At 37.9% G+C, this 24612-nt stretch overlaps 1 protein-coding gene across 1 annotated transcript; it reads right to left on the reverse strand.

The window, feature by feature from the left end:
* Nucleotides 1-455: 455 nt before the first annotated feature.
* CCDC195 (coiled-coil domain containing 195) lies at nt 456-14623 on the reverse strand (the record flags this gene model as incomplete). The annotated part of the gene is made up of 3 exons (XM_079924813.1): nt 456-579; nt 9311-9557; nt 14362-14623. The coding sequence occupies 3 exons, from the start codon at nt 14621-14623 to the stop codon at nt 456-458; spliced, it is 633 nt and encodes a 210-aa protein (XP_079780939.1).
* Between the last annotated feature and the right edge of the window lie 9989 nt (nt 14624-24612).

Here is a 24612-nt window from a genome sequence, read left to right on the forward strand (position 1 = left end):
GAGCTTGTGTCAGTGAAATATCAACACACAAATTAACTATAAGGATAATCACTGTGGCTTCTATGTTATAATCAGAAGTAGAACTTTTTTTCCTAGATTTGTTATAGTTTCAACTGGAGAATGACACATAATGGGAACAGCAGCATTTCCTGATAGCATAGCACAGATACAAAACACTTAGCATGCAACTTAATTTAATTACGTTTAATTGCTCACATGCTGCATAGAGAGACTTCCACAGACACTGTGCACCCATCAACAACAACATAAAGTAATGGCTTCCATTTCTTGGCCAAGTCCACTGACAACTCTATTGACCCAACGCCAAATATTTGTATATCTCACTGAGCATCTTGCCAGAGGTCTTTGCAGGGGAAGACATTGACCCCGCCAGGCCTTGGTGTTCCCACATGTTGGAAATCAACTGTTTCTTAAATTTCACCACCTTACGTATCCTACTCTGTAATGGTACTTAGCTGGTTTGTGGTCTGATTTGATGAGCATTTCAAAGAACTTGAGTTTTTGGAATATGAAGACATGTTCATGGGTAACAGGAAACTGACTGTCTTTATCTTGTCCCTAAAGAACGCAGAATAGGGAAAGAGAAATAAAACGTTTTAGTGGGCCTTTATGCAAAAACACTTACTATTTCTACAAAACATTTACTATTTTTGCAAGTCACCAAATATTGCTTAAAGTGTTAAAGGTTCACCTTAAATATATAATAATTTTTTTTGTTTAGTTGTTCAATAATAATGCATGAAAAAAGATTGGAATTGGCCTTTTGATTAAACCCAGTGAATAGCGCTGATAAAACTAAAATTTAAAAATTTTGAGGCAGGGTCTGTACGTCTGAGGATTATTAGCTTGGCGTTTAAAGTTGGAGAATATCATGTTCTCTCAGGCAAACGGTCCTGCACATCAAAACTCTTCAGTTGAAATGAAGAAGAAATTTGAGGGAATTAGTTTATAATCCCAATCAATTTGGAGTTTGCATTAATGGAATATCCATCACACCTGAGCAATAAGGGGAGAGAGAAGTGACAGCAATGACCCAGTGTTACCTGAGGGATTAAATCTTTTCATTTTGCCCACTTCTCCTTTCCTCTTGAACAGTGTTATATATAATTTTGACATAAACCAGGATAAAGTTCTCCCAGGAATAAGTCTAAAGAACAGTGTTTAAAATTATTGCCTTTTCTCTAGTTTTGATCTCTCTCTCTCTTTAATTAGATAAGACCATAATTTCACTGAATGGCATTCAGTGGCCTGTATCTAGGGGAACACATCTGCTCCCTCCCTTGGGAGGAAGGCCAGTAGTTCTATATGGGATCAATAAAATAATAACTGCTCTGCCACTTAGCAAGCATTCACTTGACACTCCCATTTATTCTTCACAAAAACTATGAGGTAACTGCTATTATGATTCTCTTTTTACAAAAGAATAGACTACAGCACAGCTCAGACTAATAACTTTTCCAAGACCATGCTGTTTGCAAACGATGGAGTTGGGACTTTAGCCATCTGATTCCAGAGGCTGTCTTCTTAACCACTTTGCTTAGGAAAAGAAGACAATGTATTTATTTTAATGTGTCTGTTTTATCCTATCAGTAAAATATCATTTCTAAGTTTAGTTGTCCATATGGACCCTTTTCCCTAATCTTTTCAACAGCCTGAGGTTTTTGTTTTTTTTTTTTCTTGAATGCAGGAGGAAAAGATTGGGTTTCTATGTCAAAATTAGGGAAAAAATTAAAATCCAGTCTCTAGTTTCTGGAGATCATTGGTTCTTAGAAATATTGACATTGGCATTATTCCATAAAATACTTTCTTGGTACAATAATAGAAAAGTTCATGAGCAAATTAGGTACAATGTCTCACTGATTTGAAAGCTAATTCAAACACATTGGTTCTTGATAAATCTTTGTAAGAGTCTTTGAAAGCTATTAGAAAGGAAATGAATTTACTCCAAAATTAGAGGAATAATGTAATGAGTTGTTACTTTACTAGTTAATCCCTGAGAAAGTAAAAGACAAAATAAAAAAGTACTACAAAAAAAAAGCTTAATTCCTTTTCAGCAGTTCTCTGTATCTACTGGGTTTTATGCCAACCCAGCTGTTGATTTTAAGCCATTACTGACTTTCTTGCTTTAACACAATTCTACAATTGGCTCAATCTTTCAAATTAAAGTAGATTCCAAATTAGAAATGGATTGTGTTCTAATAATTTATTCATTGGCAGCTTGGAAGTTGGAAAACATTTTGCTTCAGAAAAATAATACATTATAAACATTGGCTAGGTCCCCAAACTACCATAGAAAATAATATAAATTGAAATGGGAAAATTAATACCGCTATATTTCCCAGTTTAGCATTGTAGGTCTGTAAGCCTGTAATGGTTTAAGTGCAAAAACTAAAGCATTATAATACAGGCACTCTACAATTATGAACTATGTAAACACAGACCTGGAAAGATATCCATTAAAATCTCAATGGTGGTTTTTCAGGTAATGGGATTAGGGAAGATTTTCCTTTTTATACTTTTTACATCACATTAATATTTTATAATTAGCAATTTAAAAAATAATGAACATTTAGTGCTTTTATGTAACTGTATATTATATATACATAATTTTATTTAGACAAAGGGTACATCTCTGCCTTTCTTCCCTCCTCCCTCTTTGAAAACACATGGCCATTGGAACACAGTGGTTGGATATACACTTCTTGTTTCCATATCCCACATCTGCTCAGTCAACAGATCTTGTTGGCTCCACCTTCAAATGTTTAGAAACCACATCCAGTTATTGCCGTTGGCCAAGAAATAATCATTTCTTGTCTAAATTATTTTTTTAACCTTAAACATGGTCCCCTTGCTTTCTATATTGTTTTTCTATAGTCTTTTCAAAACTGAGCTCTCTCTCTCTCTGTCTCTCCATATATATATATATATATATATATATATATATATATATATATATATATATATATATAAATGAAAAGAGTATATTATGCATCCCAATTCACTTAGAAAAAATCCAGAATCATTGGAAAGGAGTGAAAGACCACCCTTAGCTCTCTGCCTTCTCTCTCTGTCTCGCTTCCTCCCTTCACTGCACTCAGTGCCAGCCACCTTGCCCTTCTTCAAACACCAGTCGTGGGCCCACCCAGGCCTCTGGCATTTGCTGTTCTCAATGCCTGGAGAGTGCCCCCGCCTACCCACTCCAATCCCCTGCTCGTATCCCCAGAACTCTCTCTCTCCCTTCTTTATTCAAATAGTGAGGTATCTTCTGGCTACGATATAAAAAATTTCAACAATGCTTGCTCTTCAAACCCTTCATTTTTCCTTTGATTGGTTTACTTTTCTCACCATCTAACATAATATATACTTCCTGTATTTTCATGTTTATTGATCATTATGTTACAAAGGAAAAAGCTCCACATTGGCAGAGATTTTTGACAATTTTTTTCTTGCTGTATCTTCAGTGCCTAGAATCCAGCACGTAGTAGTACACCCTTAAGATGTATTTGCTGAATGAATGGATGTGGGTAATGAAAGCATAAAAAACACTGAAAGGATAGAAAAAAACCTCATGGTTAACACTTGCCCCTCAGGAGTCCAGGGGAAGAGAGATATAGGGCTTTTGTCTTTATTAGTAACATTTTTTCTTTTATATATAAAAATATCTGGATAAAATATGATAAAACTCTTGCAGATGAATATATTGATATTTGTAATATTAGGTTCTGAATGTTTATGTATTTTGAAAATTTTCATAAAGACATATTTTAGTAGCTTTCCAATAATTAATGGTAAAGCACATATTCCTAGCATTCCATAGAAGGACTTTTATGATGGATCCTGCTAACTTCTCCATCCTCACTGATTTCCCTACTTTTAGTTTTCTCTGTAGTCATGATTTCTTCTCTCTTCTTGTCTTTTTTGCTCTACTGGGATGACCTTTCCATTTTTCTTTGCCTGTCCTTCCTGACCCAGGTTCCTCTCTCTGCTCCTATAATAGAACTTTCTACAAATGAAACACAGTTTTCATGCTGCCTTGTAAAATTCAAATAAAACTGGCTCAACCTTTGTATCCCACATCCAGTGGGAAGTCCAGTGTTCTCTCCAATATTTATGAGAATTCTTGAGGGCCTATTAATTATGGTTACCCTTTGATTTGATTTCCTGCCACTGATGAATTAGATAACTTATTCTCTCAACAAATATATTTGTTCCATTTTCTCTTCCCCAGATAAGTTAATCGTGAAACCAGGTCCCTATTTCTTGATTTTCCTCCTTCTCCTCAGAGGAGACAAATGTGTATACACTTTTTTTTTTTAACATCTTTATGGGTGTATAATTGCTTTACAATGGTGTGTTAGTTTCCACTATATAACAAAGTGAATCAGCTATACATATACATATATCCCCATATCTCCTCCCTCTTGTGTCTCCCTCCCACCCTCCTTATCCCACAACTCTAGGTGGACACAAAGCACCGAACTGATCTCCCTGTGCTATGCAGCTGCTTCCCACTAGCTATATTTCTTTTTTTAAAAAAAAACTTTATATTGGAGTATAGCCAATTAACAATGTTGTGATAGTTTCAGGTGCACAGCAAAGCAACTCTAGCTATCTATTTTACATTTGGTAGTGTATATATGTCCATTCCACTGTTTCACTTCGTCCCAGCTTATCCTTGCCCTTCTCCGTGTGCTCAAGTCTATTTGCTACATCTGAGTCTTTACTCCATTCTTGCCCCTATGTTGTTCAGACCTTTTTTTTTTTTTTTAGATTCCATATATATGTGTTAGCATATGGTATTTGTTTTTCTCTTTCTGACTTACTTCACTCTGTATGACAGACTCTAGGTCCTTCCACCTCACTACAATTAACTCAATTTCATTTCTTTTTATGGCTGAGTAATATTCCATTGTATATATGTGCCACATCTTCTTTATCCATTCATCTGTCAATGGACACTTAGCTTGCTTCCATGCCCTGGCTATTGTAAATAAAGCTGCAATGAACACTGTGGTACATGACTCTTTTTGAATTATGGTTTTCTCAGGGTATATGCCCAGTAATGAGATTGCTGGGTCGTATGATAGTTATAGTTTTAGTTTTATAAGGAACCTCCATACTGTTCTCCATAGCAGCTGTATCAATTTATATTCCCACCAACAGTGCAAGAGGGTTCCCTTTTCTCCACACCCTCTCCAGCATTTATTGTTCATAGATTTTTTGGTGGTGGCCATTCTGATTGGTGTGAAGTGATACCTCATTGTAGTTTTGATTTCCATTTCTCTAATGATTAGTGATGTTGAGCATCCTTTCATGTGTTTGTTGGCAATCTGTATATCTTCTTTGGAGAAATGTCTATTTAGGTCTTCTGTGCATTTTTGGATTAGGTTGTTTGTTTTTTTGATATTGAGCTGCAAGAACCACTTGTAAATTTTGGAGATTAATCCTTTGTCAGTTGCTTCATTTGTAAATATTTTCTCTTATTCTAAGGGTTGTCTTTTCGTCTTGTTTATGGTTTCCTTTGCTGTGCAGAAGCTTTTAAGTTTCCTTAGGTCCCATTTGTTTATTTTTGTTTTTATTTCCATTTCTCTAGGAGGTGGGTCAAAAAGGATATTGCTGTGATTTATATCATGGAGTGTTCTGCCTATGTTTTCCTCTAAAGTTTTATAGTTTCTGACCTTACATTTAGGTCTTTAATCTATTTTGAATTTATTTTTGTGTATGGTGTTAGGGAGTGTTCTAATTTCATTCTTTGACATGTAGCTGTCCAGTTTTCCCAGTACCACTTATTGAAGAGGCTGTCTTTTCTCCATTGTGTATTCTTGCCTCCTTTATCAAAAATAAGGTGACCATATGTGCGTGGGTTTATCTCTGGGCTTTCTATCCTGTTCCATTGATCTATATTTCTGTTTTTGTGCCAGTACCATACTGTCTTGATTACTGTAGCTTTGTAGTATAGTCTGAAGTCCAGGAGCCTGATTCCTCTAGCTCCGTTTTTCTTTCTCAAGATTGCGTTGACTATTTGGGGTCTTTTGTGTTTCCATATAAATTGTGGAACTTTTTGTTCTAGTTCTGTGAAAAATGCCATTGGTAGTTTGATAGGAATTGCATTGAATCTGTAGATTGTTTTATGTACTATAGTCATTTTCACAATGTTGATTCTTCCAATCCAAGAACATGGTATATCTCTCCATCTGTTTGTATCATCTTTAATTTCTTTCATCAGTGTCTTAAAGTTTTCTAGTACAGGTCTTTTGTCTCCTTAAGTAGCTTTATTCCTAGGTATTTCATTCTTTTTGTTGCAATGGTAAATGGGGGTGTTTCCTTAATTTCTCTTTCAGATTTTTCACCATTAGTGTATAGGAATGCAAGAGATTTCTGTGCATTAATTTTGTATCCTACTACTTTACCAAATTCATTGATTAGCTCTGGTAGTTTTCTGGTAGCATCTTTAGGATTCTCTATGTATAGTATCCTGTCATCTGCAAACAGTGACAGCTTTACTTCTTCTTTTCCGATTTGGATTCCTTTTATTTCTTTTTCTTCTCTGATGGTTGTGGCTAAAACTTTCCAAACTATGTTGAATAAGAGTGGTGAGAGTGGGCAACCTTGTCTTATTCCTGATCTTAGTGGAAATGCTTTCAGTTTTTCACCATTGAGAATGATGTTGACTGTGGTTTGTCATATATGGTCTCTATTATGTTGAGGTAAGTTCCCTCTATGCCTACTTTCTGGAGGGTTTTTATCATAAATGGGTGTTGAATTTTTTTGAAAGCTTTTTCTGCATCTATTGAGATGATCGTATGGTTTTTCTCCTTCAATTTGTTAATATGTTTATCACATTGATTGATTTGCATATATTGAAGAATCCTTGCATTCCTGAAATAAACCGCACTTGATCCTGGTGTATGATCCTTTTAATGTGCTGTTGGATTCTGTTTGCTAGTATTTTGTTGAGGATTTTTGCATCTATGTTCATCAGTGATATTGCCCTGTAGTTTTCTTTCTTTGTGACATCCTTGTCTGGTTTTGGTATCAAGGTGATGGTGGCCTCGTAGAATGAGTTTGCGAGTGTTCCTCCCTCTGCTATATTTTGGAAGAGTTTGAGAAGGATAGGTGTTAGCTCTTCTCTAAATATTTGATAGAATTCGCCTTTGAAGCCATCTGGTCCTGGGCTTTTGTTTGTTGGAAGATTTTTTTTTTTTTTTTTTTTTTTTTTTTGCGGTATGCGGGCCTCTCACTGCTGCGGCCTCTTCCGTTGCGGAGCACAGGCTCGGGACGCGCAGGCTCAGCGGCCATGGCTCACGGACCCAGCCGCTCCGCGGCATGTGGGATCTTCCCGGATCGGGGCACGAACCCGTGTCCCCTGCATCGGCAGGCGGACTCTCAACCACTGCACCACCAGGGAAGCCCCCTGTTGGAAGATTTTTAATCACAGTTTCAATTTCATTGCTTGTGATTGGTCTGTTTATATTTTCTATTTCTTCCTGGAAGGTTGTGTCTTTCTAAGAATTTGTCCATTTTATTGGCATAGAGGTGCTTGTAGTAATCTCTCATGATCCTTTGTATTTCTGCAGTGTCAGTTGTTACTTCTCCTTTTTCATTTCTAATTCTGTTGATTTGAGTCTTCTCCCTTTTTTTCTTGATGAGTCTGGCTAATGGTTTACAATTTTGTTTATCTTCTCAAAGAATCAGCTTTTTGTTTTATTGATCTTTGCTATTGTTTCATTCATTTGTTTTTCATTTATTTCTTCTCTGATCTTTATGATTTCTTTCCTTCTTCTAACTTTGTGGTTTTTTTGTTCTTCTTTCTCTAATTGCTGTAGGTGTAAGGTTAGGTTGTTTATTTGAGATGTTTCTTGTTTCTTGAGGTAGGATTGTATTGCTATAAACTTCCATCTTAGAACTGCTTTTGCTGCATCCCATAGGTTTTGGGTCGTCGTATTTTCATTGTCATTTGTTTCTAGGTATTTTTTATTTCCTCTTTGATTTCTTCAGTGATCTCTTGGTTATTAAGCAGTGTATTGTTTAGCCTCCATGTGTTTGTAATTTTTACAGATTTTTTCCTGTAATTGATACCTAGTCTCATAGCATTGTGGTCAGTAAAGATACGTGATATGATTTCAGTTTTGTTAAATTTACCAAGGCTTGATTTTTGACCCAAGATATGATCTATTCTGTAGAATGTTCCATGAGCACTTTAAAAGAAACTGTTCTGTTGTTTTTGGATGGAATGTCCTATGAATATCAATTAAGTCCATCTTGTTTAATGTATCATTTAAAGGTTGTATTTCCTTGTTTATTTTCATTTTTGATGATCTGTCCATTGGTGAAAGCGGGGCGTTAACATCCCCTACTATGATTGTGTTACTGTCAATTTTCCCTTTTATGTCTGTTAGCATTTGCCTTATATATTGATGTGCTCCTATGTTGGGTGCATAACTGAAAAGCTTTTCCACAGCAAAGGAAAACATAAACAAGATGTGTATATACTTTTGATAGGGCGTAACTGGGAATTGGGAGGTAGAAATGCAGATTGTGGAGTAGGGGAAGTGATGCTCTAACACAGTAGTGCTTGACAGTGACAATCTTGTTCTGAAAGAGCCCTTGGCTTTACCCACTACAAGGGCCACTGGCCAACTTTCCTCTTAAAGATTCCCAGACTACTTTTCAAATATTTCCTCAGTCCCTCCCATTTGCAGCCTGCTCATAACTCCTTAAATACCAATTCATGCGTTTTGCAGAACAGGTCAGTTTCCTCTTTGTCTCTTGGCCTGTTTGGCTTATGCCTAAAGAGTCCTGTCTTATACTCACATAAGCCCATGAAGGCGCCTTCCTCCACAAGAATAGTTCCTTCTCAGAGAGGAATTCTCTATTCAGCTCCTAATGTAACTGTGCCTTCTCCCTGAGACGCTCTTTATTGCAGTGTTCAGTTTACTTGTGCGTCTTTGTCACTAAGCGAAAGCTTTGAACATAACATTTAGCTTTTGCAGGATCTTGGATCCCCAGCGACCAGCTCAGAGTATGATAATTAATGCTTGATTAGTAAGTGAAGACTGATGGTTCTCCACTTATTAGAGGCATCTATTAGAGGGTACCATTTGATCTCACATAAATTTCTTTGTTTTGGTTCTCAAAACAGACATAAGTACGATGGAAGTTATCTTGGCATAATAGCCTACTTGGTTTTATTACTTCCACTAGATAAGACCTGGCTTATCCAGGAGAACGTCTCAGTAGCCATCACAGCATTCAACTATAAACTATCTTGAGGCAGATTGTACATTACCTGCAACCAAAACCATGCTTGGGAAAGGCGCTTTGGCTGGAACCATTGCTGGTAAAAGAATCTGGGGCAAACATCTTTTCTTCGTTGTCTTGCTTCTTAATTGAAGAACATGCCAGTGATTTGACTGTTCTTTGAGCTTCTAGAATTCCACAATTTGGATGTTTTTTCCCAGCTTTCCAAGGATCATTTGCAGCTAACAAATGAGTTGGTGAGGAAATGGAATAGCGTCTAACAATCATGACATTGCCTATACAGGAGACACAAAATTCAAGTTTAAAAATTCTACTTTTAATGACATCCACAAATGCAAGATTGTGTTGGTAGTAAATACTTCATTGAAACTAACTAACCAAAGCTGTTGTTTTTAGATTATTATTTTTTTGCATAAAAGACATTCATTCATTGATTTATTTCGCAAATTATTGAGTGCCAGCCATGAGCTAGGTGTTTTTTTAAGAGATGGGGTGTGGGAGTGAACAACACAGAATTCTTGCCTGCGTAAAATTCTCGTGTGGCTGACAGATGATAAGCAAACAATATATGATAAAATTCAGATAGTGGTAGGTTCTAGGAAGACAAATCAAGCTGATGAGGGCTAGGGGATGGAGGCAGATGAGGAAGGGGGTCTGGAGGCTATTTAAATAGTGTGGTCAGGGAAGACCTTCCTCTCACATAGGATATGAACAGAGAGCCGGACATATAGAGATAAAAAACCACGATTTTAAAATGCAAAGAACATGAATTTCTAGACATGCAGTTCTGGAAGTTCTCCTCATTCTAGAAGAAGGTGCTTATCCACAGCCCCTCATCACTTGAATAGCCACAAATAATTGAACTGGCTGCTCCCAACTGTCCTGAAATATGTGTGTTGGCTTTAGTTAGGACAGTTGTTATGAGGATGCCTGTCGAATGAGAGATGAAAGCAAGGCAGACACATGGAAAGAAGTAAAGATGCCTTGGGACTTCCCTGGTGGTCCAGTGGTTAAGACTCTATGGGGGGCAGGGGGCATGGGTTCCATCCCTGGTCGGGGAATTAAGGTCCTGCATGCCACAAGGCACGGCCAAAAAATTTAAAAAAAAAAAAAAAAAAAGAAGTAGTAGTAAAGATGCCTTCTGTGGGAAACAGGAGTTCTCCTGAAAGAGATTGAGAGATTTATGGCTTTAGTTTCTGAGGGCTTCCAACCCAACTTCTGTCCATAAGGGTCTGCTAATAAACTCTTTCCTTGAGGTAAATCCTATCTCCTTTCCTTGTAATGAAAGCACCTTGAATAAAAGAGCTTTCTTTTAGGGAGTCTTGATTTGTCTGCGTCTCACTTCTAACACTGTGCTAACTGACCTGGGGGCTGTCATTCAACCTCTACTTAGACATCTAGCTATTACCCCTGGGGTTAATGACACTGACCTCAAGGGTTAGTTTCCATTTTCTGGAGCACTTAGTGAATGTTTGTTGAATCTTTATTCTTTCTCATCATAGCTTTGTCATTAACGAGCATGAAAGTATAAGAAAGTGCAGCATCGTGTTTAGGTTTTCAGAGGGCTGGAAGCACAATTTTCTCTTTTTTAAGTTTGTGGCCTGTGTCTGCAGAACACAGACAGCAAATTATATAGCCATTACAAAAAGTGGAGGCTGCCCTGGCTTTTCATAGTTTGGAAGAGCAGAAGGTCATTTTTTTTTTTTTTTTTTTTGCGGTACGTGGGCCTCTCACTGTTGTGGCCTCTCCTGCTGCGGAGCGCAGGCTCCAGACGTGCAGGCTCAGCGGCCATGGCTCACGGGCCTAGCTGCTCCGCGGCATGTGGGATCCTCCCGGACCGGGGCATGAACCCATGTCCCCTGCATCGGCAGGCGGACTCTCAACCACTGCGCCACCAGGGAAGCCCAGGAGGTCATATTTTAAGCAAGAGTTTGTGGGGGAGTTTAAGTTCAAATCTATCTGAAGTAATTAACTGCAAATACTATTCATAAATTATCTTTGAACCCTTCCTTTGGCCATGATATATCACTTTTATAATTATCTAAAAACAGGTTTCTGACTATTGACAAACATAAAAGTTTCTGTTTAAGTGGATTATAAAACAATATCTCTACACCAAATGGTAGGAAAGTACAACAGAGGAAATTATATTTATAATAGCAAAGTTTATTGTTTGGGACCTTTACTCCAGCTTGACAGATCAGCATATAGGCTTTTGGTTTATGTCCCTGGATCACAAATAATCTGTATCCTTTAGTTTCTTATCAATAAAAGGGAAAGAATATTCCACAGAGCATCACAGGGTCATTAGCACCAATTCGAAGATTGCTTTCAAATGCACTTTATTTGCCAGCAAAGGGTATGAGCAGATTGAAGGGAATGCTGGAGTTTCCCTGTAAAGAATTGCTTCTTGCGTCTTCTTTGTAGCAGATTATCTCTTCCCTAAAAGAGCCTAGGTGAGATTGCAAAGGGCAGGAGGGGTGAGGGCAACATCCCTGTAATGGACGGGTTGGACTTCACACCTACCAAAGGCTGGCACACTCTTACATATATTTCCAGGAGAATTTAGTCTCAAGTGATCACTTCCAGGCCCACCTTAATTGTTCCTTCTTAAAGTGAGACACACTTCGGATTTCATATCGTTCCTTCGCAAAGAATGGGTTTATATGATTTTGTTTTCAAGAGGATCAGACAAGCTGCTTGATCTCTCTGGGTCTTGTAGCCTCAACAGTAAGAAAAGGGGATGAGCTCTGAATCTCCGCCCTAGCGGCACATTTCTAGCATTCAGCTGCAGGTAGGAATTTTGATTGATATCAGCAATATCTTACTGACTGCTAATAAAAACTTAAACGTAAGTCAAATAGTATTTTTCCGACCTATCCAATGATATGACGACAACTGCTACCGAGTAACTCATGCTGAGTCTTACTTGAGCTACCTCATTTAATCGTCTCAGCAGCCCTATGAGATAGATGCTGTCACTTTCTCCATTTTACAAATGAGGAGAGTGATCATAAAACATGTCACATTCATAGAGTCATAGAATTTTATAGCTGGAATAGGCCTTGGAAGGCATCTAACCCATTCATTTTTACTTGATAATGCTAAGATCAGGAATTTTATGTGAGCTACCCAGCACTGACCAACTATTACAAAACTGGTACTACAACCCAGGTTTCTTCATGCTCAGGCCAATGTTCCTTCTACTTATATCACTTTCATAATAGAACATCACATGTAAGACACACATAAATATCACTTAACTTAACTCAACCGGGCTTCTAAGCACAAATTTAAATCATATTTCCTTCTTTGTTTTGTTGGTGCAACTGGCAAGAGTTCCCCAAATGTCACCAAATGGTTTTCACTAGTCCTTTTCCAGCTTAATGCTTATATTCTTATTGGAGGTCACCATTCAGTGGCTGAAAATGTATATTATCAGTTGTGTATTTAGCTCTTAATAATATTCACACCTCCTTTAAATTTGATGGCATTCAGGCCCTGAATTCAGGGTTTAAAGGGTAATACTCTTTGTTCTTTAACCAGTTTAATGCTTGTTTTAGAATAGCACTAGGTATACTGAGGCCCAAATTACTTTTGCATTAGGATAAGCATCATGAAAAATAGATTTGAAGGAGTTGTTTACCTTTGGAGTAAGGCAGTTGTTTTCAATTGGGAGAAATGTTGTCTTCCGGGTGACATTTGGAATGTCTGAAGACATTTTTGATGGTCATAACTGAAGGGGGAGAGGCAGGTACTACTAGTGTTTAGAAGCCAGGAAAAACTGCTGAACGTCCTTCAGTGTCCGAGACAAACTGCTATAATACAGAGTTATTCAGTCCAAATGTCAAGAATTCAGAGGTGGAGGAAGCCTGGGGAAGGATATACTACACATGTCCATATCTGTTTTTTTTTTTCCACCAGGAGAAGGTCTAACTTCCTTATAGGTTACTCTTTCAGTTTTACTAAATAACCAACAGACAGAATAGCTCAGATGCAGAGTTGTTCTTGACAACAAGGGAAAAGACTGTGATTGGAATCTGTACCCAGCTTTGAAATACAGGGACCCATACTAGAAAGAGACCTCTTTAACAGAACAAAACCAGCTGGCAACAGAACATGTCCAATTGCCAAGCTGTTCAGCACCTCTAAATGGCATTGCCTGAATCTTTTGACAGAGGATATTAAGCGCTTTGAGTATTTAATTATGTATATCAATTTTATTTGAAAATACTGTATGTAGGCAAGCACTCATTTAAATGAAGAATGTATTTTTTCACTCTCCTGATTTCTGACTTAATGTATAATCCTCACAGTCAAAATTCTTTCCCATAAAGGGTGAGAGATTTGATTCTTTTAGAATATATCATTGCCTTTTATTCTTGAAGTCTTCAACCTGTATAGTAAGTTGAATTATGTGCAACACATGTTCATAAAGGACAGTAAAAATTTTGTAAAATACGGATAAGAAATAATACCTACCATTTGTTGTGTGTTTGCCAGGTGCTATACTAAGCACTGAGTTTATCATTAAAGTCAATCCTCACAACCATGTAAGATAGGTACTATAACACTTCCAAATGAACAAAATGAAGGTTAAAGATTTCTCAGAGCTAGCTCTAAATCAACTGGCTAACTGGTGTCAGATCACTGGCAACCGTATTTGTCTGATTCTAATATCCATATACTTAACTATTATGCAATACTGTTCTAGGTTAATAAGTGAGCACGCCATTTGACACGTACCCATTTGGTGTTCCATTATGTAGCATTTAAATGCTCGAAGTCAAGAAAGGAAGAAAAGCATTACTTTTAATATGACTGATTTCCACAAATCTGTCATCCTTATCTTTCCAGGACTATCTGGAGATAGTTTCAATGTTGTTAAAATATGTTGCTTGAAGATGCTAAAGAAATTTTTTCCCTAGGGATTCGAAGCTAATCTACCAGGAGAAAAAGGATGGAACTCACCACTGTAATACCAAATTACGCAGTTATGTGAGAGGCACAATAAACCTACTATTTAGGAGATATTTGCAAAGGTGGACACAGCCCAAAAGAGCTATGGACATACGGTACCTTGGTGTTCCCTCACAGCTGGGACCGTACCAGTGGAAACACCACCATGAAGGGCTGCTGGAGATTGTCCAGGCACTTCTGCAAGTTTACTGAGGTCTGTGACTTCCTCCTCCTTCTCATCTCCTGATTTTCCCCCTGAGCCTGGGGTTCTCTGACTACTTGAAGTCAGTTTCATCCGGAGGGCTTGATTCTCTTTCTCCAGCTTATTGATCTCTGCCCGCATTTCCTGGATAACTCTCACGAGCTGGACATTTGCTTCCATTGCCTCTTTTCAGGTCGCTCTGGTTTGTTCCTTTAGGGAGACAGATCAACATTTGCTCATGAACCAAATGCACAATCTACTCAGTGGAGCAAGTTGATCCCGCCCATAAACCTTCCTGAACAATAGGTGTCACTCTTCTCTATGCCATCTTTCAGCATCTGGGGAGTTAGGCTGTCTAGGGAGGTAAAGGATCTCCATGACTTATTCATTCTGGGTTTTGTTTTTCAGAACAGAGCTTTTCTTTGTATCTTTCATTTCATATCAATCCACAGTTCTAGAATATTGCTTTGTGTCTGCAGAGGACACTCCAGAAATTTCCAGTGAGGAACAGAGTTTCTTGCTTCTGTCATGAACTCACCATCCTACCAGCCACTCAAGTTTTTTCTCTGTTGCTATTTCTGGGATCAGACGTCTCATAGAATCACCAACTGGCACGAGCACATCAAAACTGGCACATAAGAATTATTTCTTGTCGTCTCTGTAAAATATATCATAGTTCTGTACTTTTTGGGTAAATTATTGATTTTGACACCTCTTGATTAAGGGTAACTAGCAGAGGAAGTCATATGAATTGCAGTGAGATTATTTAAATGAGATGTTGATAATTATAGCTAAATCCCTTAAGATAACTTCAAGGACCAGATAATTACTTCTCAGTAGGTTTCTATCTTATAAGCATTTTTGCCGTTATTTGGTTTCAGAGTGTTTGCTTGGGCAAATACTGCCCAGAGCTATTTTGGGAATGTAAGAAGATACAGGTTAAACATTAATCTTGAATGAGAAGAACACGCAATAGTTAACAGCTTTCATTACCTATTTCCTGAAGAGGTTTCTTTGTTGGGAATGAAAAGTACGAATCTTAGATAACATATTCTCTATAACCACTTGTAAATTCAATTAATGTTTAAACATGAATGTCTTTTTGCAATAGAGTAAAAATGATCAGATAATTTTTCATGGTGATAGTTTTCCCTGTGCATTTGTTCCCTTATGTTTTTATGTATATTGATGTGGTTTTTTTTGCTTATCCTAATAAATAGGATAGGCAGGTTGATTGATCCAAGGCCGTAGGTGAGAGTGATTGGAGGAAGTATTACTCCTTTTTTATTCATACTGAATTATTATATGTATTTAAATTTTATGAAGTGTTTACTAAAAAGTCAGTCTAAAAAAACAATGTGGCTGTTTTGATATACTACTTCTATTTGTATTTAAATGAGTTTCAGTAAACTTTTGTGTGCCAAACTGGCTAGAGGCTATAGAAGTGGCTGTGGAAATATGGAATATGGAGTAAGATGAGTCTTAAAGGTCATCCAGTCCAACCACCTACCAGATATTCAAATCTGTTCCACAACATCTCTGTAATGGATTATTGACCCTATATTTAAGTATTTCCCCTGTAGGAAAGTCCCCTTCCTACCAAGGTATACTACTTACTTTTTAATTAAAATTATTTACTTGGCCAAAAATTGGCCTCCATGTAGCTTGTTTCCAGTTCTTCTCTTTAGAGAGGTGATGTGACAAGCCTAATCCTTGTTTTAATGAAAATTCTTATTCCATCATGTTCCAATGAGTCTCTATTCACCAGAAGGAACATCCCAATTTTTTCAACTGTTTGTCAGCTAATGTGGGTTCATGGACCTTGGTCACTCTCTTTGAATATGTTTCCATTTGTAGAAAGGCCTCTTGAACTAGGATGTCCAGGTCTAAATGCATGCTCCTGAAGGCATCTGACTAGCCTGGAGTATACTGGCATAGCTTCTGTAAAGTCTTCTGTAGAAAATATTCCATAAAATTGGGCAGTAAAGACCATTCTTGAAATTGTATTCACTGCAACAAAGCAGGAATTGTATAACTGTTGAAACTGACAAAATAGTTATTATTTATAGACAATTTGATTGATATCTATAAAGTCCAAGGAAGTGAATAAAAAATTTTATTTTGTAATCTACTCCTATGTTACAAAATAAATATTTAAAAATCAGTAGTTTTCCAAAGTACTATTAATAACTATATAGAATAAAATAATTGAAAAGTATTCCACTAACAATAGGCTCCCCACCTATAAAATCACTCAGGAATTGTCTTTAAAATTTTGCAGAAGAAAATCTAGTATTTTACTGAGATAGAAAACTTAAGAAAATGGAGAATATGCTCTTGATGAGAGGACTGTATATTTTAAGGAAATCATAATTGAATTTCTAATGTATAGGTTTAGTGAAAGCACAAATTCTTTTTTTAAAAAAGAAATTGATGAAATCATTCTAAAGATCACCTGGAGACAATAGGCTTGAATTATGTGAAAATGAAGCGTATTTGTTGGGTCTTTGCCTTATTAAGTTATTCAATAGAGTATGAAGCTATACAGATGAAAACAGCAAATACTGGTGAATTTGCAGGTAGGACAAAGTTACAGATAATTCCTAGAAGAAATAGAAATGGCCAAAAAATGTGAAAGAATCTCAATATCACTAGTATTTTTGCAAATTAAAACAATGAAATGGTTTTTTTGGAAGGGGCTAACAAGCTAGCAAAGATTTGGAAAAATGAATAAAATTAATGCAAATACTACTAATAAATGACATGTCTTTTTGATAAGCAGTTTTACAATAAGTATCAAGGATATTTAAAAAATTCTTCACTGTAGACCTTTAAATTCTACCTTCTAGACTCTACCTAAGAAAATAATTCTATTTAAAGATTTTTATAAAAGGATGCTCATTGTGCATTACTTTAATAGCAAAACATTGGAAATAACCTAAGTGTCCAAAAGAGGAGAATAAATAAATAAAATATGATAGAGCCTTAAAACATAATAGTATTCTGAAACTGAAAATGTTGAGTGAAAAAGTAGTATATATTATAGAGTAAAATCAAAACCATGTAAAAAGCATTAGAAAGAAATGCCCTGAAAGGAAAACAATTCCTATCCCTTTGTGGTAAGATTTTGGATGATTTTTATTTACCCTTATATGCTATAAGAATTTAAAAAAATCCTATAGTTACATGAAAGATTTCCATAATGAAAAAAATAGGTAATAAAAATAAATAATGTGAAAGAAATTTATTTAAATGATCTGACATTACATTTTCTTGGGACTTTGTTGATGTTTGATTAAGTCAAATGGCAATTAAGTCAAATGGCTAGTGAGAACTGGAATTTTTTTCTTACCAAATTAGCTTTAGTCTTTAATAGTTGTCATAGCAGTTTTAAAATTTGATATATGAGTGAAAGGTGTTCAGAATTAGTAAATTTTTATACAAATGCTAGGATTGATGGTTTTATAATTACTCATGATTCATTTCTAAGGGTGTGGATGGATGTCTTGTGTAATGGGACAGGCTGGGCTCAGAGAGTTCTGCTTTAGGAACTGACTTGTATAATGGGGTAGACGGGGTATTGGGTCCTATAAGAAGGGCGGAGAAGTGGTGAGTGGGGTTGAAGGAAAATTCCAACAGCATGCTCTGGGAAGTCCAAATGGCAAGAGGAAAAAAGTGTCTGAAGACCACGGCAGAAGCTGACAGGTAAGAAACTTGCTTGGGGATCCAGGCTGAAGGATGGCATAGCAGGGCGTTGTTGGCATGTAGAAGAGCTATGGCCACTGCCACTGTGACTCCCTGATGGCACCTTAGGCCTTTTTCTTGAACTACCAAAATCAGGACTGTGAGCCCTTTTTCTAGAGCAGGGACCCTCAGACCCCTCAGCGTCACCTGGGAGTGCTTGCTTAAAATGCAGGTCTATAGGCCCAACCCTAGACCCGTTGGGACTCTCTTGTGGTAGATTTGGTAAATCACATTGTAAGAAGCTCCCTAGATTATTCTTATGCATACTAAAATTTTACGGCAATTGTTCTAGAACAGTAGCAGAAATTAAAAAAACAATAGAAGTAAAATGGAAGCCGCATACATCATTACAAATTTTCTAGTAGCCACATTAAAAAAGTAAAGAAAACAAATTAATTTTCATGTTTTCTTTAGCACAGTAGCCCCAGGATATGATCATTTCAGCATGCAAATAAATATAAAAATTGCTAATGAGATATTTTACATAGTTTTTCTCACGCTGTCTTTAAAATTCAGTGTGCATTTTACACTGAGAGCCTGTCACAATTCAGACACTAATTTTTCATTGGAAATACTTGATCTGTATTTAGATTTCATCAAACTGACAGTTGAAAAGGTACATTTGCATGCCCAGGTGGTTCCCAACAAACATGCTGAGACACGCTTGGGCATCAGTCAGTCATCTGTGGAGCAGCCTCAGTGATCCTCCAGTTCAATGGGAGTAGAAGGCAAGTCCCCACACGGGTCACCCATGAGGTCTGATGTGATCCTGTCTTTGGCTCCGCTCTGATTTCATCTGCTACCACTCCCTTGCTCCACCACTCTGCCCTAACCCCAGGCACACTGGCCTTTTTGGTTCCATAAACACTCCAGGCACATTCTTGCCTTACGACCCTGGTCCCAGCTGTCCCTGTGACTGAAAGTGCTTCCCCTTAGATATCCACACAGCTAATTCCCTCATCTTCTACACCAGCTAGTAAACCTCATGCCTCCAGCCTCCAGCATGAGTTGACACTGTGGGAATGGAGTCAATCTTTGGCTTTTCCCACATTTGTGGGCAAAGGTTTAAAAAAGGAGCTCGAACTGCATTAGCACATCTGCTTTCCAGAGAATGGAGGGTTGGCACCAAGTGTCTTCCTTCCATCCATCTCAAATAGATGATGACACATCATGTCCTTTTTCTGGACATAGAATCGTGCCTTGCTAGAATATGGTGTGTAGGGTTGACATGTGGCTTCTTTATCTGTCAGAAACTTCAGTTTAATTCAGTGACAGAGGATGGGCAAGGTCAGATTAGAACTCAGGGATTCTGACTGCATTATCATCACTCGACCATGTGTGGAGGTACCCAAATGCCTTACCCTCTAAGACATAATAGAAAAATGTCACTTACGTGAAATCTTGTCTCACTTTTCAAGCAGGCATACACTCTGCTGTTATAAATTATTTAAGCAGCTGCTCAGAAATGCTACTTTTGCAGCATTTGCTGAGAATTCACTTTGACCTTGAACTTGATATGTAGCTATTGTCACAGTGATTTCCCAGGTGACCGGAAGCATCTGGTGTTGCCATGGGCCCAGACTCAGGAGTGGATTTGACAGTCCGCCTTCTCGGCGTCTTTTTGACATCTGAGTACCACACAGTGGCAGAGCAGTCATGTGGAAAGGAAGGAGGAGATGAGAAGTTTTTGACGGGCACAGCATCCGTGAAATGCTGGTAAGCTTATGAGAGGGATGTTTAAGAATGCCCTGGGTCAACTCAATGCCCTGGGAAGTGATGAGCCACTTCCCTGTTCAGCCAGATGTGAGACGAGCTTGGCTTGGCCAGCTTTGTGTGCACGAAGAGACTTTCATGGAGACAATTATGAGAAAGAACATCTGCTGTCTGATAGACTGCCACTGTCCTGTGGTAGGTTTCCAATGAGAATAAGAATTTCAAGGTTTCCCTGAAACTGGCATATGTGCAAGAAATTTGAACTGATACAGTGGACAGGGCAGAGATCCTGGGTCCTAAGGACCTAACTCCTACTCTGCCACTATCTCATTATTAAATCTTACTCATAAAATAAAGGCAGGTAAAATAAATGAATGATATGAGGTGAACAACTAGTCAGCTCCAGCCATCGATTGCCACGAAGAAATGCACCTCTACTGTTTCTAGTTCTTTAGAATTTCCGAAAGAAGTTGGAATCCAGATATCATGAGAGATCTTTACACTTTTAAAGATGGGCAGCTAATTCAACCTTTCAAATATATTGTACAGACCCAACAAAACATGTTCGAGGGAATGGATACATTTTCTTGGTTTCCAATGTGTGTGGCTTCCAGGAGACAGAGTCCTTCTTCCCATGAGAAAATAAGGACCAGAAAAGTAATATAGCTTTCCAAGATCAACTTGCTCTAGTCAACATTTACTGAGGGCCAAGTTTAAGCCTCCAGCAGGATATCCTGTAAGGATCTAGCTTTATGTACTTTCAGCTGCAAGAGCAAGTTATTCCTGTTTTCTGAGCCTATATCTTTATCTGTAAAGGGAACATAAGGACAGTTATCTCCGTGGGTCATTGTGAGATTGAATGAATTTATAATGATAAATACTCAAGGGCTTTGAAGTTAGTAAGTTTTCAATACATGTTAGTTGAGTAACATCAGGTTTTAAAATTAAAGATTGCTGGTTGAATATTCTATCTGCTATCTAGCATTAGACAAGTAGGGAGAGGGCTTCATAGGGGAGGAGAGAGGGAGGATGGAGAGACATATGACTGCAGGAGAATGAACCTACCTGCGGGGTTTGAGTCTAGCCTTGCCCTGGGTACCTGTATATCTGCAGACAGTTCCTCTCTGCTGAGCCCCAGTATTTTTAGTTTCATTAAAATCCCTTTTGGAATTTATGGATCAATTAGGAACAGTTAGCATCTTTACTATATTGAATCTTTATTATGACATTTATTCTGATCTACTTCTAAGTACTTCAAGAATGCTTTGTACTTATGTCCATGAAAGTCTTCCACTTATTTCATTACATTATTGTTTCACTATCATTTAGCTCTAAATATTTTGTAATTCCTATTGTTCTCACCTCATTCATTTATTCAATGAATAGTTATTTACTTCTTACCATGTGCCAAGCCCCGTTCAAAGCACTGGATAATAGCTAGTGAACAAAAGAGATAGAAATCCTTACCTTTATGGAATGTATATTCTAGTTGGGAAGACAGCAAAGAAACACAATACGTAAGCAAAATGTACAGCATGTGAGAAGAGATAAGGGCTTTGGAGAAAAATAAAGGGGCACAGAATGCCAGGTGAGGGCAGTAAGAGTTCAGTTTAAATTCATTTAAAAACAGAGCAGGTAGGAAAGAAGTCACTGTAAAGGTGACCCGAGGAAAAGGAGGGAGAAAACCTTTGGGAAGAGTTTCAGTCATGTGAATGGAAAGAACAAAGGCACTGATGGAACTGTATTCTTGTTATGTTTGAGGGCAAGATTTGGATGGTATGCGAAATAGATGTAACACAGAGTCAGGAAGGTAGCGGGGAGCTAGATCACGAGGGCTCTGTAGGCTACTGGGTGGACTTTGGCTTATATTTCCAAATAATAAACTTTTAAGATCCATTCACATTTATTGTTATTGTTTATATATTTGGATTTGTTTCTGTTTTTATTCTCTACTTGCAATTCTTTTTCCTTAGCTGCTATTTTCCCCTCTACCACTGTCATCAGATTGTTTAATAAACTTGCCTTAAGGTAACACAGATGCTGAAGAGCACAGCCTCTGAAAGCTCTGGGTTTGAGTTCTGGCTCTACCGCTTCCTAGCAATGTGACCTTGGGTCAGTTACCTAACTTCTCTGTGTCCTAGACTGAGATCTGTTGGAAATTCAGCTGTCAGCTGTTCTCTCATGGGGTGGTTGTGAAGATAGCTTCAAGCACTTCAAACAGTGGCAGCATATAGGAAATACTCAAAATGTGTTTGTTGCTCTTTTTGCTAGTTTGGAATCAAGCTTTTGACTGTATTTCTATTCTTCTAACATTTAGCATTAATTTTTCAACATATTTTTTAATAACGTGAAAAGTTATGCAATATTTTTCTCCCCCTCTTGACCACTACAAATACTGAAAGTCTTTAACTTTCACTTAAACATTTCTTATTTGTTATAGTTATTTTGAATTTGGTTTTGAAAAACATTCTTTGTTTTTTGCAATCATAAGATTATTAAATTTAACAATATGCTTTAACTTTTTCTGTAATCACCCTGTCTTTTTATGGGGGGGTGTTAATCTTCCTTCTTACTTGCATTTTTTAAACCAATTCTTTTAATGCAGGTCTATGAATATATAAACTATGTTCGTATAAATATCAATAGGTATGCTTTTATTTTATCCTCACTTGTGAATGAGGGTTTAGCTGGGTACAAAATTCTATAATATGTATAAGTCTTCTTGAAAATTCCCAGCCATAATTGTATGTCACTGAATTTTTTTTTCAAAACACCATCTATCAACTACAAGATCATGGAACAGTTCTGAACACTACAGCAGAGATGCAGGTGTAATGATTTCAACACCCTGGATATTTTCTTTCTCCTATTTGCTTCCATTTTCTCTCTATGTAGGTTGTTGTCAATGGAACCAGACAGTGTAAACATCATGGCTTGAATAACACCCATCAGCTATGAAGAAGTGTGGCCAGTATTTGTTCTCTGTGTTGATTCAACTTTTATGTCTCCAGTAAAATTGCCCCTATGAGGCATTTGTATGGACTCTCTGAATAAAGAGAAATTCATTTGTTCAGCAAAAAGTTAGCATTTTGAATACTTTGTTTGGTTGTCTTTTGGCCTCTATTGCTAATAAGTATGCTGTAAATTTAATTCTTATTTCTCTACAAGTAATTTTTTCTATTTCCTCTGATAATTATTAGATGGTCTTTATAATCTTTGATTTTTATGTATTTCATTAGGATATGAATTTATCACTATTTACCCTGCTCATTATTCATCGTGAAGCTATGATCTGTTCACAAGCCTGTTGTGAAGCCTGGATAAAATGGCCTGGTCCCTGATTACCACTTCACCTTCATCTTCATGTCACTTTTTCCTCACTCACCATGTTCTCCCCATACAGACTGTTCTCAGATGTATGAAGGTCCTTCTCAGCTCAGGGTCTTTACACATCTTGTTGCTTTTGGCCTGAAAACTCCATCCACAACTTCATCTGCAAATTCCTACCTATCTTCCTGGTGCCAGGTTAAGTACCATTCCCTAGAGATGCCTCTTCCCATCCTCCTGTCCAGCTTAGGAGACCACAGCATGTTCCCTCACAAAACGCCGTACGTTTCCTTTGGAACACTTATCAAAATGGTGATAAAAATTATTTCTTCTATCTGCCCCTCCCCTTCTATTTTAAGCTCCATGAAGGCAGGGGCCGGGCTTGTCTCGTTCATCATTGCATTCCCAGTACTTGGCTGTGACGGTCCTGTCTTTTCAAGAAGTAAATGCCAAGGCAGGATAAGATGTAAGACAGATTTATTAGGGGAAATTCTTGTGAAGCATAAAGGGGAGAGCGGGGCAGAAATCTGCAGGGAAATTCAAGGAGAGAGGAAAGGAAGTGTGGGCTAGGAAGACCGTTAGACTGCAGCACGATTTTGAGAAAATTTTGGCCAGGCCAATGGAAGTCCCCAGGCAAAAGTTTCTCCTTAGAGAAATTCTGTGTTGAGCAGAGGAATCCAGCACAAATTACCCTGCCGGGCTCAGCACTGACTGGGGCCACCCAGGGAAGTGGGGCTTGGGCAGGTTTGCTGCAGCACCTCTAAGGGTGTGGAGGCTCAGCCGGGCAGCAGGACGACAGTGCCTCCCACAACAGGTTCTCACAGGGAAGGTCTGTGCGCCTCCTTCTGTGGCCACCAGGCCAATGAGGTACTTGGAGTGAATTGAATGGTGGCCCCCAAAGGTACATCTGTATCTCAATTCCTGGACCCTGTAAATGTGTCGTTATTTGGAAAAAGGGTTCTTGCTCATATAATTAAATTAGGAATCTTGAGATGAGATTAGTAGGTGCATGAGGCTAGTGGCTGCTGTATTGGACGGTGGACAGTGCAGATATAGCTTATCCATCATCCTGGAAGGTTCTTTGAGCAATGCTGTTCTAGAGTTAGGCAATTATTTATGTTAGGCAATATGGTATGTGTGTACGTGTGTGTGTGTGTGTGTGTGTGTGTGTACGTACTCACAGGCAAATCAATACAACCATATGGAAAGACTGTTTGAAAAATGCAAAATGATCTCTCTTAGCAACAGCCCTCAGTGCTGGTCATGCTGGCCTCTACAGCAGGCAGCTCTTTTCTCCTGACCTGTACAACTTTCTTCCTCTCCTCCCCCTGTCCTTTCTCAACTTAGGCTGTATGTGTGTGTTTGCATGCTTGTGTTTTTAAACT

This window comes from Stenella coeruleoalba (genome assembly GCF_951394435.1).
Source record: "Stenella coeruleoalba genome assembly, chromosome: 6".
Classification (NCBI taxonomy): Eukaryota; Metazoa; Chordata; class Mammalia; order Artiodactyla; family Delphinidae; genus Stenella; species Stenella coeruleoalba.